Below are 15797 nucleotides of genomic sequence, written 5' to 3'. Positions count from 1 at the left end.
GCTAATATGTCAGGTTTGTCCATGTGTTTATGTGTGTGTGTGTTTGTCATCTTGTGGCTTTTGTTTTAATGCAGGTGTCTGAAACAGAAAGCCAACAGTGCAAACACCAGCAACTGCAGCCAGGAAGACCAAACCAATGCAATCCCAACATGTCCTAGTCAAGGCAACTCCAGGAACAAAATGCCATACGAAAGAAAAAAACAAACAAAGGAACGACAAGCGACAGAAATGAAAGGATCTCTTTCAGGGGTAAAACAAACCAAAAGAAGGAACGTAAGTAAAGGAAAAGTTTGTAAACTGAAGGATGGGAAGCGGTCACAACATTAGCGGGACGTCTGCCGAACCCCTGCGACCGTCTGTCCTACCCCTATATCTTTACTGCGTCAGAGCCGTACACGTTGTATCCCTCTCTATAAGTGGCTAAGTTCTGCACACTGTGCGTCGGGCTGGGAGCGGGGCTAAAATTCAGTTCGGCCGATTCCACCTTCAGTTTCTTGGCCTCGGCGCGGGACTTATAGCAAAACTCGACCAGGGCCACCAGCATGGCCAGACCCAGGCCGCCCACCAAGATGTAGAAAACTCCCGCCACGTTGCTCAGGCTCAGCGCCTGCGAGCTCTTGTCCTGGAAACCGGGGGAACGAGGGAGAAAAGATGGAGTTAGGGATGCAAGAAGTGGCGAGACAGAGACTCAAAACACATTTACACATTCAAATGCACTTCATTTAAGAGTCATAAGTCTGTGGTCACATTATAGACAGAATTAAATCACATTTCAAATAAAGTTTTTGGTGGTTTAGCCTTGTTTACTTAGTCTTTTTGTTTATCAGATCAACTTTAAAATTTAAAATGCATTGTATATTCAATATGTGAACTATATATTGATTAAATATCTATATCAAATTATTTAAAGTCCCCCTGTGGTGAAAATCAAGCTTTTAATGTAGTTTCTAAAACAGTCCTTGATTCTGATTGGTCAATATATTCACGATAAAACACGACCGCTTCACCCAACGGTTCTATGTATCACTACACAATCCTTAGCCTGTAAGTCCTGTCAATATAAGAGTCTTCTCTACTGACTGACTCACTCATGAAGACAGCCTTTGTCGCCATCTAATGGTGAAATAATAACTTTATTATTATTATAATAATTGATGTTGCTGTTCATGGGCAGGGACTATTTTTTCCAGCGGAAGGAAGGCTTTTAGTTATTTTACTTAATGAAAGTTGCATTGATACATATTTTTTGGCTTTAAAATTTTTTATTGCTTACTTATATGTCCATGTGGTGTTTTTAATGTGCTTTAAGACAAACCATGTGTAAATTCATAAGTCGACAGCATTGCTGAGTATTTCCTCCTTAAAACTGCAGTGAACCAAAGACAGTCTCAAAAACACGCTTTGAAATCGCTGGTGTTTCTGACGTCACAAACTACCTTGTAACCAATCAGATCAACGTGTGATCGTCAACCAGTGGATCTCTGAGCTGAGTGAGTGAGTGGAGGCGGGGCTCATTTACATATTCATAGAACCTCGCATACTAAATGAGGGTGTCGGGTTAGATTCAAGATATTTCAAGGCATGAAGACGGAAAAAAAGTTTAAATATGTCATTTTGGTGATAAAAGATGAGTTTTAAGGGATGAAATTATTGACTACAGGGGGACTTTAAATAATATTTTATGAAGAATTAAAATACATTTTTTGCTTTATAATTATTTTGAATATTTTTCAACAACTTTTTTTTTTATAATCTGGCTCTGTCTAAGATGGCACGAAATAGCCGTATGAAATGTTCTACAGCCATAATGGGTTTCTACTGATTAACTGAGTGAATAAGTGAATATTATCAGAGTAAAATTGGCCACTGTAGTCCTTCTAATGGTGCAATATTCTCTCTAATTAGCTGTCCATTTTAATGAACTCTTCCATTTTACTGTAACAAAGCTGCATTCTAAAAAAAAAAAAATGGAACTCTATTATGATGTCATGAAAGTGTACGCAGGGTTCCTACGCAGTCGGGAAAAGTATGGAATTTGATTTGAGTAATTTCCGGTATTGGAAACAGAGTATGGAAAAATATTTCCGCTATATGGAAGCTTGTTTCCGCCACAGAACAAAAAAATATTAAATACATTTTTTTTCACAATTCTGACTTTTTTTTCTCGCAATTGTGAGTTACAAAGTGAGAATTGCGTGATATAACCTAAAAACTCAATTCGCAATTATGACTTTATAACATGCAATTTATTTTTGAAATTGAGATAAAAATGTGTTTAATTTTTTTTTATTTAGTGGCAGAAACAAGCTTTCATACTATTCAGTTTTCTAAAATATAAAATTAATAATTTCTATAAAAAAAAAAAAATTGATCATACAAGCAGAGTGATTTCATGGCGAAAGTTTAGTGATGGTTTAATGATTGTCAAACACGACTGATGCACAGAATTTCATTATGTAGAACGGTTTGTCTTCACCATAAGCGAGTCTCTTTTGAACGAATGTGCGACTCAAACCAGCAACAGATAAAGGAGTAAACGATCATTTCATTCAGACTGTACTTTGCTGTTTGGCGGTCGTGCAAACATTACAGTATCAAACCGATGTGTCAGAGGTGAATATATGCAGGTTTAAAAGTGTTTTATTGAAGAAAATCTTATTGCTTTTGTGGTTTGACTGACAGCAGCAGGTTTGCTGTATTAGACTGCTGTCACTTTAAGACCCAATGCACGGATCTGACTCACATCCGATTTCTTTCCCAACTGTTTATGTTCACTTAAGGCGAGACACGGCAGGCAAAAACATTTTTTTTTTTTTTTTTTTAACTGGTCAATTTTGAGATTTTGGTATTTTGGGTTATTTGTCTTCAATAACATGTCTTCTTTCAGACTTATGGTGAAAAAAAGTCCGAAATACACATTTAGGTCTTTATTTTACTACACTTTGTCTGTTTGCGTCTGTAGATTTCTCATAAATTCAACAAAAGTTGGCGTTGAATCATCATTTAACGTCATTACATACACCGTTAGAAAGCTTTCTCTCTCCTGTACAATGCTGTCGGATCCAAATATGGTCATTTCCTCTTTATCAGCAACCAATCGTGAAAGTAAAAGGGCTGAATGCGCAATCTCATTGGCTGATGATAAATCTTTAAAGCCTGTTTTCTCAAAATGACTTTTCTCTCATACTCCAAGTCTGAAATCTCCACTTCAGTAACACCGATATTCACCAAACTTTCCAGTCTTGTACCTAGCTATATTATGAAGACATTTACAGAGGGATTTGTAAATATATTATTCCTAGCCTGATTTCTATAACATTTTATTTTAAAAAAAATGGCGAAAATCAATTTTTTAAGGCTATTGACAGTAGGCTATATTCTGATTTACAGGATAACAAAAGTAGATATCCATCTGTAATTTTTTTCCCATCTAATTTGTGAACACAATGAACCTGGCTTTATCTAATACTCAGATTTCGTTTTTTTTTTTTTTTTTTACATATATGCAAATTAGCACATATTTAATTAGATAATGCATAATTTGCATATTTAAACATTAAATTACAGAAAACTTGCACTACATTTTTTTCTCATCTTAATGTAGGTAATAAACTGGGAAAGTTTCATGGTGATATCTGCTAGTTAAACATTTTACCCTATTCACCTGTAGTGTCTCGCCTTAAGACATATTATAAGAAATATAATGATATATAATTACGATATATCGCGCAGCCCTTAGGTTTCCTCTCTTTATGTAAGTGCATGTTATCACGTTGAGAAAACCAATGATTTTTTAACCTGGCTTTATCCAATACTCAGATTTTGTTTTTTAAAATATATGCAAATTAGTGCATATTAAATTAAATAATGCCTAATTTGCATATTTAAACATTAAATTACAGAAAACTTGTAATAATTTTTTTTCTCATCGTAATGAAGGTAATCAACTGGGAAAGTTTCGTGGTGATATCTGCTAGTTAAAAATTTTACCCTATTCACCTGTAGTGTCTCGCCTTAAGACGTAATAATATGTAAAAAATATAAGAGATATAATGATATATAATTCCGATATATCGCGCAGCCCTTAGGTTTCCTCTCTTTATGTAAGTGCATGTTATCACGTTGAGAAAACCAATGATGATTAAAACATGAGAAAATATTTACAGATGAACCATTCATGTTGAATATGGTCTGGAAGTTCAGAAATTTGAGTTTGGGAAAAGTATGGAATTTTGAATTTGAAAGTGTGTAGGAACCCTGTGTGGAACTACGACATCGTAGTGCAGCATCTGTGGCTGTTTGAATTGTGACGTCACAATGTTTCATTCTACAGATTCTCAGGCAGTTCCATCTTCAGAACATCTAAAAAAAAACAACAAAGCTGACAGTGACTGTCTTTCAGAGCTGCGGTTTTCAGGTTTTGTTGCAGTTTTCCGTCCAGGAACTGACCTTACTTCCCGAGTCCTTGGGTCCACACTCGCCCTTATCGTACCACCATTTATTTTTGAGTTTGTCTAGCACTCCTGCTTCACTCAGTTTCAACACCGCCAGGTTTACCGGCGTTCTTCTCAGAGAGAATAACATAAATAACATCATAGACCATGTTATTTTATGTTATTAGATTACAACACATCTTGGCACACAGTAGCACAGGAAGTGATGAAGCCGAGGTCCCATCGAGTACACGTGTGTGAGAGCTCGTACGGGGCCGTGTGGAGCCACAGACGTATGGATGGGATCTCGCTCCGTCGCTTCGGGCAACAGACACATACTGCCCTGATTTCATTATCGAAACACAAACAATTACTGTTAATACAGAACTATTGGCACACTACACACACCCCGGAGCAGTGTGTGTGTGTCTTACAGATGTGTGAGCAGAACAGTCCAGAGTCCACATCGAAAAAAACTGAAAATATAAAAGATTCTGTTTATGGCAATTAAAACAAAAAATAATAATTAAAGATGTCAAATGAAAAGAAATCACACTGATAATGTGATTTTTCAACAACATGTTGAAATTAGTTTTTATTTTATTACTAATAATTTTTTTATTTAGTTTTTAAAGGTAACTTTAGTCTCATTATTATTCTGATTCGTATCATTTTTAAATTTTATTTAATCCAATTCAAATTGTCAACTTCAAATTGATTTATATATATATATGTGTGTGTGTGTGTGTGTGTGTGTATTTTCTTTCTAAACTTATGTTGTTTATTTTCTACATATTTTTTCAATTTAGCTTTTTTAACTTTACTGAAATTGTTGTACTGTTATTATAATTTGAATGATTTATTATAATTAAAATACAATTAATGAAAATATAAATCACTCTAATCATGTAACACTTAACAATGTTTTTCTGAAATTAATATTTTTTTCAGCTTTTTCAAATTTAAGTTTTAAAATGTAACTTTTTCATCAAACTTTTGACTCTTTGTCTTTCTGATTTGTATATTTTTTTGTAATTTTTTCATCAACTTCAATACGTGTGTGTGTGTGTGTGTGTGTGTGTGTGTGTGTGTGTGTGTGTGTGTGTGTGCATATATACTGTATATATACATATACTGTATATATATATATAATTTTGTTTTATGTTCAGCTTATTTTCCATATATTTTTCAATTTATATTATTTTTCAATTTATTTTAATAATTTATGCATATAAAATTATAAATCAATGCATAAACAAAATGATTTCCACTAGCGGTCTCAGACTTCTGGACTCGACCTACAAAAAACAAACAGTTTCAGCCCTCGTTTGCTGGAATATACTAATCTTTTGGCAAATATTTCTGTTTTGCCAGTAGTTGCTTTCTTTTCCAGTCCGAGTCTCCTGTGGGACGTTTGTGATTTCGTTAAGTTGTGTTGCTGGTGTCAGGGCAGATGTCTCTGTTGCGTCACATGGTTTTCTCTTTACCACTCCTCTGCGTGTCATTGGTGGCTAACCTTCGAGTCCCCGCCCCCGCTGCCACATTCGCCCTTGTCGTACCACCATTTATTTTTCAATTTGTCCAACAGCCCCTGTTCATTCAGCTTTAACACGGCCAGGTTTACGGCATTTCTTCAACAAACCATAAACATCACGTGAGAGCGGGCCGCAGGCAGCCCGGGTTAGACGAACACAAAACAAACAGAAAACAAGAGAGGAAATAAGAGAGGCTCGTGGAAGGCAGCTGTTGTTAATGAGGACTTTTGTGGGATGTCTCTCTCTCTCTCTCTCTCTCTCTCTCTCTCTCTCGCTCTCATTTTATTCCACACAACTCTGGTTGTTATATTAATCATAAGCAAATGGAGGACGAGAGCAGGGCACATTTTTCATAATTTTTAAAAAGCCCATTATGTGTCCGTCTGCTGCCGGAGCAAATTACTCACTAATATATCATAACTAAACCAGCGAGCACTGAGAAAATCTGTCAGTCCATCCGTCCATCCATCCATCCATCCATCTAACAATCCATCTCTCCATCTAAAAATCCATCCATCCATCTTTTCATCTGTCCATTCATCCATCCATCCCTCCATCTAACAATCCATCCATCCATTTTTTCGTCTGTCCATTCATCCATCCATCCCTCCATCTAACAATCCATCCATCCATCTTTTCGTCTGTCCAGCTTTCATTTATCCATCCATCCCTCTGTCTTACCATCCATCCATTTCTCCATCCATACATCCATCCGTCCGTCTACTCGTTCATCCATGCATACTATCTATCCTTCCATCCATCCATCCATCCATCCACCATCCATCTATCTATCCCTCCGTCCATCTATCTGTCCATTTCTTCATCCATCCCTCCGTCCATCTATCTGTCCATTTCTCCATCCATCCATCCATCCATCCGTCCTTTTCTCCATCATCCATCTGTCTGTTTGACTATCCATCCGTCCATCTATCCCTCCATCCATCTATCTGTCCATTTCTCCATCCATCCATCCATCCATTTCTCCATCATCCATCTGTCTGTTTGTCCATCCATCCCTCCGTCCATCTATCAGTCCATTTCTCCATCCATCCATCCAAAAGTGTGAGTAAATGGAGGTCATATGTTCATTTTAATCTATTACAAGACGTTTAAGCAGCAGTGGGACTGTATTTACTCCATCACACACACACACACACACACACACACACACACACAACAGGACGTCCAATAGGTTTCCATAAAACCCGTCTTACAATTGTGACTTTGCAATGCATTTATTCTCCTGTTTTTCATTAAAGAAAACTGAACAACGGCCAACCATTTGCATACAGAATCAAAACTGACACATGATTCAAATATAAATATAGATTGAAGCAAATTAAGAGATCCAGTAGGATGATTCAGAGGGAATAAACGAGAGAGAGACAGATGCGAGAGAGACATCCTCAGTGTTTCCACAAGCACGTCACATTTGATGATGAATTGAGAAACACTGATGATGACATGAAACACTTTATGCCGCACAGTGAGAAAGTGCAATTGTTACTTTAAATTCAACCGATTTTATCACCACAATATGACGTAACTATGATTTAAGAAACAAGGAAAACTGTAGAGCGGGACTTGCTTTGAGCCATAGTGAACTGATAGACTCATGAAATAGATTGGATTGTGTATTAAGACAGTAATTAGTCTCAGTTAAGACTTCATGTTGACTTCTGAGAAGTTACTTTTACCTTTCACTGGTGCAACATAATAGTTCATCATTGTTCTTTTGCATGTTACCATATGAAGACAAAACGTGTTTGCATTGTACATACGGCATGCTTCACATGCTGTGATTAAAAGTGTGCAGTATATAAGATGCCGGATTCTCATGCATTGCTTTGCCTTTCCGCCCGTGTGGAGACTCGTCCCGCTCGACGTCTTTCATCTGAAACCTCTCCGTCTCGTCTGTGTGAACTGAGCATCTCTGGGTGTGACGGCGCAGCTTTACAGAAGCACGCTTTTACAAAGGTATATGTTAAAGTGCCCCAATTATGCTTTTTCAGATATGATCTTTCATGTAGTGTGTAATAAAGCTGTTTGTGAATGTAAAAGGTCAAGAGTTTTAAAGATTAAAGTGCAGATTAATGTTGTTTTTGTCTCCTAAAAGAACGAAGTGATTCTGAACTGAAACGAGTCGTCAGTAATTCAGTCTCACTTCCTGTTGCATACTGATGTAAGAATGTAGCTAATTTGCATAAAGCCAGCCTGTGGTCTTGATTGGCTGAACAGCGTCTCTTAGCTCCGCCCTCAAACACTGTAGTGTATCTGAGACTGGAAGAGTTTGGTTCGTGTTGTTCATGTGGAGAAGACGCTGTTTTCTGCTGACAAAGCAAATCCACTTTGATGAGATTGATACGGTAAAACCCACGCCATCGTCACTGTTCGTATCACTGTGTGTCAAGAGCTGAGTTTCAGATATGATAATGAGCGTTTGCTTTCTGACCAATCAGAGCAGAGCAGCTCTCAGAGAGGCGGGGCTTAGAGAGACTGAATCTTCAAACGAAGCGTTTCAGACACTGAGAGAAAAGAGATGATGCTACAGTGGATATTAAGAGAAACTTAAAGTGTTTTTGACCTTGGATTGTATGGCTATACATACAATCCAAGCGGCACTTTAAAGGATTCGCCTCGGCATATGTGATATTTCATAACTGAGATTCTGTCTATAGGTTTTAGAGCGACACAAGCACTTACAGCTCGGTGTAGATGGAAGGTGTCTGTAATCACTAGCAGCATGTTTATATCTGTCCTGGAGAGCTTAAACGGTTGGGGTCAGAGGTCACAGTGCTGACATTAGTTTTCTGAACTGGCTGATAACAACATGAGGAGGATATCAAGGACTCTTCTCCGGTCAGTGAAATCCTCTCAGGCAGAACTGAATCTCCACACAGGTCAAACACCGACCACAGATTAAAACACTCATTGATTATCATAAATACGTCATAACAGAACATTTCCAATCATTTTCTATTTAATGACAACATGAAACGCTACACATTTAACTTCCAAAGAGACTATTTAGTGGGAAATAATGCCATATCCATCCGAATTTGATTGGAGCGTTAATTAAAATATATTTCACTTACACACATTTAAATTTTCTGCTGTTTATAATAAACAGAAATGTTTCTTGATCATCAAATCATCATATTATACTGATTTCTGAAGGATCATTGAAGACATTGAAGAAAATGCAGCTTTGATCAAAGGACTAAAAATTGCTATTATTACAATTATTTTAAATTGTAATAATAATAATAATAATATCGACCACAAAACCTTTGAACGCTAATGATACAATAGTGTGCGCCAATGCATAATATTCAATGAGGTCATTTATTTTTGGAAGTTAATTCTGATTTCATGTTGTCGTTAATAAACTTCCCTATCCAGAAGATGGCGTGGTGTAAAACGTGCTGGTAGTGTATGCAGAAACGAAACGTGTAGTTGATGAAGGTGTTAGACGGGCTTGATGAGGAGAAATGAGCAAAAAACGAGACACGTCAGAGAGAAGAGGAGTGTGTGAGGGCAACGTTTACCTGAGCGCTGGTTCTGAGGAGTAAAAACAAAATTACACACACACACGCGCACACGCACACACAGACACACACTCACACACACAGCACTGTCTGTGAGAGCTCAAACTGTGACATCTTGTGGAATACAGGAGCTTTTGTCTCTGAAAAGTTTAACCAATAAAAAGAAACTTTAATACTTTCTAAACAAAATAATAAACCTTAATCAGATTTTGTCCTTGTGGTTAAAGAGGGGATATCATTGTTCATTATTTCAGTTTTCTCCTTGAGATCCATTTATAAATGTATTTTTTTTCTTTGAAGCAAAACCTTTTCTTTGAAGGTTGTTTTTAGATCAGGAATCTTGCTTAATGATGTAAAAAGCCTGATAATCTACTTTTTTAGTTTGTTGAACAGACAAAATAGAAGAAGAAATCTTAAAGAATTTGCATACATGCTTTTCTGGAGTATCATATTTGATACATCAGGCTTTTATGGCTCATATAATGAGAATATGGAGGAAAAAACCCAAACTGTTGCAGATGCAAAAAGTAAGATGAAATTCTGATGCTTGTAATGTAAATCAATGAGATCTTCATAACAGATTAAAATGCATATCAATATCATGTCTGCCAATAATATGATTTAGTAAGATGATATTTAAATGCTTAGTTTTCTGATCAAAGCTCTGTAGTTTTGAAACGTATAATGCAATCAATACAATGATGATTGAGAGATGAACAAATAAACCTTAAGCCTGATGATCATATTTGATATTATATTATATTTGATGCTTGAATAAAAAATAATGTCTGGATAATCAAGTTGATTAAGTCCAGTAAGTGTTCATCTTCAAACATCAAAGTTCTCACATTTACTTTATAAAAATCAGATTTCACAGCAAAAAGACTCGAGCTGAAAGTGGACGCTTTACAATTATACTTAAAGGCTTTTATTTGATACAAAAAGTCTAAACGATCAATCAGACGACAGAAGACGTAGCAGTTTGTGTGAGACAGGTTTTCAGCAACGTTTTGATCATATTGAGGCCTTAGAAATATGCATATCAACTATGATATAGCAGGCTTTATAGGGTTGAAATAAACTTTAGCTGCTCGTTTTAAGATTCTTCAGAAGCATGTAGACAACAGATTACTTGAAATATGTGTTTCATAGTATTCATTAAACTCATATCTCAGAAAATCAAAAATATTTGATTCATATTGATATGATTCCTTAAAAAAATACGTATATATATATTCATATTAGGGGTGCAACGTTACCTACATGTATATAAAAATAAAACAATTTAGCCTATATTCAGAAATTGAATAATCAACTGTAAAAAAAAAAAAAAGTCTTCACTGTATGAATTAAATATACATTGATTCTTATTAAAGTTACAAACGGTATTTGGTGAAGATCAGTGAATGATTCTCTCACTTTCTTTTGTAGTTTGATTGACATTGAATGACAGAGAGAGCAGCGAGAGGTTTATTAGGCTGCTGTCACTTTAAGACTTAATACACTGACAAGCATTCGGTTATTTCCCCAGCTGTTATGTTCACTGAAGACAAAACTGGATGTGTTTAAGTTAAAAAGTCCCCAAGACGGACATTTTGACATATTTATGCGTGTATTTGTCCGTTTAAGAGACACCCGAAGCCCAAAGTACGCGTAATACGTGACATTACATGATATGGATGTTACGCACGGGTTCCTTAAAGGAAAGGAACAGAAAGCGGCATCATGTTTCAATAATCGTCAGCTTCGATTGACATCTTACTCTTATCCGCATGACCATAAATGACAGAGTATTTTAAGTTTCCGCTGTTATAATGAGACAAAATCACACGTAAATGTACCGAAATCGTATCGAACCGTGACTTCTGTGTACTGTTACACCCTAATATATATATATATATATATATATATATATATATATACAGTCAAACCAAAATGTATTCAGACACCTTCAACATTTCTCACATTATCAGTTTATTCGCTATAGTTTAGATAGAAAATGGTAGTAAAATATGACAAATCAGTGGATATTTGACTGGTTTTGTCCGTCCTTCTGTTAGACTGTCTCACACATGAATTATGTTGAATATCTGTCAGCTGTTAAATTTAACTACACAATTAGATAATACCAGTTTAGCTCAACCAGTGACCAAGCAATGCTTCATTGTGTTCAGTCTGTGTGTAAAAAGAGCATTAGCAATTAAAGAAAACACACTTCAGCAAAACATGATCAGCTCAAAGTGTCGGAATCATTTTTGCTCCCAAATGTTACTGGTAGTCACTGAATGAAGAATATTTGGGTATAATATGTCACATTTTACTTTATTTTGCTCTCCTCACTTACATAAATGAACTACAGTGTCCTGCACACACTAATAAAAATATTAAAAAATGATATCTGGTCTCTGAATAATTTTTGGTTTGACTTTATATACTGTATATATATATATATATATAGTTTAGTATTTTTTTTAAGTCCCTGATGTTGATCCCCACAACTATTAGATTAAAGACAGCATCTGTATATGAGACCACAAAACATCACAGCGTCACAGAGAGTCCTGAGTGTGACAACTGAGAGAGAGAGAGAGAGAGAGAGAGAGAGAGAGAGAGAGAGGGAGAGAGAGAGAGAGAGAGAGAGAGAGAGAGAGAGAGAGAGAGAGAGAGAGAGAGAGAGAGAGAGAGAGAAACACAGCAGGGTAGGTGGAACACTATAACAGCTCTGTGATTGGTGGGTTGTTATAGGACTCCACCCACCTTAGCTGCGATCCTTTGGTGGTTGCGACCCCGTATCCCTTGGAGTCCAGATTGCCTCCGACCTTCATGGTGTCGCAGGGCTTCCTCTGCTCCGTGTACTCGTTCATCGTGGACTCCAGCAGGAAGGCGTATTTCCCCTTGGACTTGCGCACGCGCGCCACTCCCTCGGCCGTCGTCTTGGTGAACACCGTGGGCTCCGCAGACTTCATGTAGCTCCACATTTTTTCGTACACCGCAATCTTTGACCTCTAGAGGGCGAAAGACATCAAATCAGTCACTCAAAAAATATTTATTAGGCTAGAAAACTAGATAAAGTCAGTCACCTTCAATTATATAGCGCTTTTAACAACATATTGTTTCAAAGCAACCAAGAGGAAATTAAAGTAACAGAGATTGTTTTGGCTTTACAGCAGATCTAGAAAAAAGTTATTGTCCAGTTAAAGTTTTTGATTGATTCACTTCCGTTGTATCATCAAAGAGATAAAAAAGATAAAGATAATTGTCCTCCTTTGGCACTATAAGTCGAAGTAACTCAACATTTTTTCGTACACCGCAATCTTTGACCTCTAGAGGGCGAAAGACATCAAATCAGTCACACAATCTTTTCTTCAAAATCATGATCTTTGCAACTGAAGTGAATCAATCAAAACTAACTTTAGCTGGACAATAACTTTATTCTAGAGCTGCTGTAAAGCCAAAACAATTTCTGTTACTTTAATTTCCTATTATCACTGTAAAGCTGCTTTGAAACACTTCATTATTGTTAAAAGCACTATATAAATGAAGGTTTTGAAAAAAAAAAATAGGTAGAAATCTAGATAAAGATAATTGTCCTTTGGCACTACTAGTCAAATGCCAATTATCTTTAAGAATATTTAACCCGTTGGTAACACTTTATTTTACTTAGCGTAGTAATAACAGTAAATTATGCATAATTACATGCAACTAACCCTCAACCAAACGTAACCAACCCGTTAACTGTCAATCCCATTTTTGGTGCACTGTAAAAAAAAAAAAAAAGAAAAATATCGCTGCCTTAAATTTTTAAGTACAATCAACTTGGATGTTTAAGTCATTTCAACTTAATTTACATTACACTGACTTAAAAAGATGAGTTGAATCTTGTATAACTCATAAAACAGCTTAAAATTGTTTAACTTATTTTGATCAGTTAAAGCAATGTAAAAACATATGTTGTCATAACTTATTGATCATACAATTTTTTTACAGTGTAGACCCAAAAGTTACATTTCCACTTTAAATTGTTATAAATCTTGAATACTTTATAGCACAGACTTAAGTTTGCTCTCTTTTTAAAGGAGATTTTCTTTGTAGAAGTGAAAGTAAAATACATTAAAAAGTTGTAGAAGTTTAAGTTTATGAAAGTTTATTCTTTTTATTTCATATACAATATATTTTTACAAAACTTGTTTTACTCTAACACTGCAAGAAAATCAAAGCCATAAATCGGAACAAGTTCTGTTTCAAATTTGAGGTTGAAATCTCAAAAAATGAGCTTTCAGTGAGATTTTGTTTGGGCGCAGTACCAAACGCTTCCACTAGGTGACAAGAGACTACATTAGTGACCAATTAAGGGCGCCTCCATTTCCATTTATGGTTTAATTGATCTGAACCATATATTTCCATAGTTTTCATACTATTTATGAAGTAGACATCCTTTTCAGAAGTATTATGGGCAGTTTGGCAGTATTTGATTTGAATTCAACCTCTAACAAACCGCATTACAAATGGAGAATCTTATCATTTTTTCTTTATATTTTTAAACATGTTCTTCTTTTTTTCTCAAAGCATAGAATGGATGTTGTCTTTGAACTCTTGGCATGAAAACAAACTGACATTTCTACCAATATTTTATGATTTTTCATGTTCATCGTTATTTTTCAAAATAAAAGTCTGAACACGCTCTATAAGTCTAAAATTATACTTCTTGCAAATTAATAAATTACTGTTCCTGTGCCATTTTAAAAGACACCAAAACTACAGATTGTAAGCAACTGATATATATTTTGTCAATATTACTTTAGGTTTAGACTAAGATATTATTGTTTTAAATGTATAATGGCAAATACAGCTGGTCACTCCCACAAAATAAACCTCATATGAAGGAGACTTTTATCATCCTGATGGTTTTTTTTATTTCTTGCACATGATCGACTGACGGTATATATTCTTGCTCGATATGTGCATGTTAATAAATGTGCATTAGATTTTATCCTGAAATAATTTTATTATATAAAAAGTAGGAGAGCGTGGACTGGAGTCTAATAAATGGTCAAATATACACTAAAAGTCTGTAAAAGTCCCCACTCACCAAAGCTGCATTTATTTGATCAAAAATAGAGAAAAAACAGTAATATTGTGAAAAATTATTACAATGCAAAATATCTGTTTTCTATGTGATTATATAGTAAAGAGTAATTTATTCCTGTCATCAAAGCTGAATTTTCATCATCATTACTCCAGTCTTCAGTGTCACATGATCCTTCAGAAATCAGTATAATATGATGATTTGATGCTCAAGAAACATTTATGATTTCTGATGTTGAAACCTTTACGGTGGAAAACTGTGATACATTTTATTTCTCAGGTTTCATATTGATATATATGATTTATAAATGTGATACTGCAGTGAGCTCTAAAGTGTGCACACTGAGAGTGCTGGCTTTGCTGTAAATAAGACGGATGGGTCTAATACGTCTGAAAGTGTGTTAGTCCTGTGAGAAATGGTATTTGACGTGCTGGTGTCCCAGTGTGTCTCGTACTCGATCATTTTGCCTCTTTCATACACAGGCTCAGTCAGACGCTCCAGTGTGTGAGAGGAAAGCAGCGGACCGTGACGGACAGCCGGCCCATAATAATGTTTGTCACGTCCGGCCCGGAGCGAATCGCTGTTGTGCCGTAACACTCCCAAATAAAACATCACACGCCGACAAATAAACAACACCCTGGACAAACCTGCGCTCAGACACAAACGCCTGACAACAAATGACAAACAAACTCGGACACAACGGGATGCCTGACATTTACTTATTCCCACGGTTCCTGATCAAATGCTTCCCGCCAGTATATCAGGGATGCCACTGTTACTGTGATGAGACAGATTACATTTTATATTGTTATGTAAATATTAACTTTATTAATCACACATTTGGATGGATATATATTCTATCCCGCTTCATTAGCATACATACAATACAATCACATACAGCGATATATAGCCGACTATATAGCAAATCACAACTGCCTGATTCCTTGTATTGTTGCGAAATGTAACTATATTATCACACAGCACTGTATATAAAGTTGGATATATATTCTATACCAGTTTATACAGTACAATCATGTAGGGCAATATGTACCATATACAGTAGCAAATCTCAAATCTTTGATTGTTTATATCGTCACAGAATGTAAAGTATGTTACCGTCCAGCTGTAATTTGCTAGATGCGACTATAAGACACGAAGATATTGAGATATTATAAACATTAAAGGGATAGTTTGC

At 35.8% G+C, this 15797-nt stretch overlaps 1 protein-coding gene across 1 annotated transcript in view; it reads right to left on the bottom strand.

Moving 5' to 3' along the window:
• Positions 1 to 367: 367 nt before the first annotated feature.
• Positions 368 to 15797, bottom strand: part of gria4a (glutamate receptor, ionotropic, AMPA 4a) — a gene marked incomplete at both ends in the record, with an annotated part of 91746 nt that continues 76316 nt past the window's right edge. Inside the window, 3 exons of the mRNA XM_081370037.1 lie at positions 368 to 622; positions 4450 to 4564; positions 12274 to 12521. Coding sequence (XP_081226163.1) covers positions 368 to 622; positions 4450 to 4564; positions 12274 to 12521 — 618 coding nt within the window. The remainder of the gene's footprint in view (positions 623 to 4449; positions 4565 to 12273; positions 12522 to 15797) is intronic.

This window comes from Scardinius erythrophthalmus (assembly GCF_964197995.2).
Source record: "Scardinius erythrophthalmus genome assembly, chromosome: 7".
NCBI classification, from domain to species: domain Eukaryota; kingdom Metazoa; phylum Chordata; class Actinopteri; order Cypriniformes; family Leuciscidae; genus Scardinius; species Scardinius erythrophthalmus.
The sequence above is the reverse complement of the archived record's forward strand: the minus strand, read 5'-3'. Positions and strand labels throughout refer to the sequence as shown.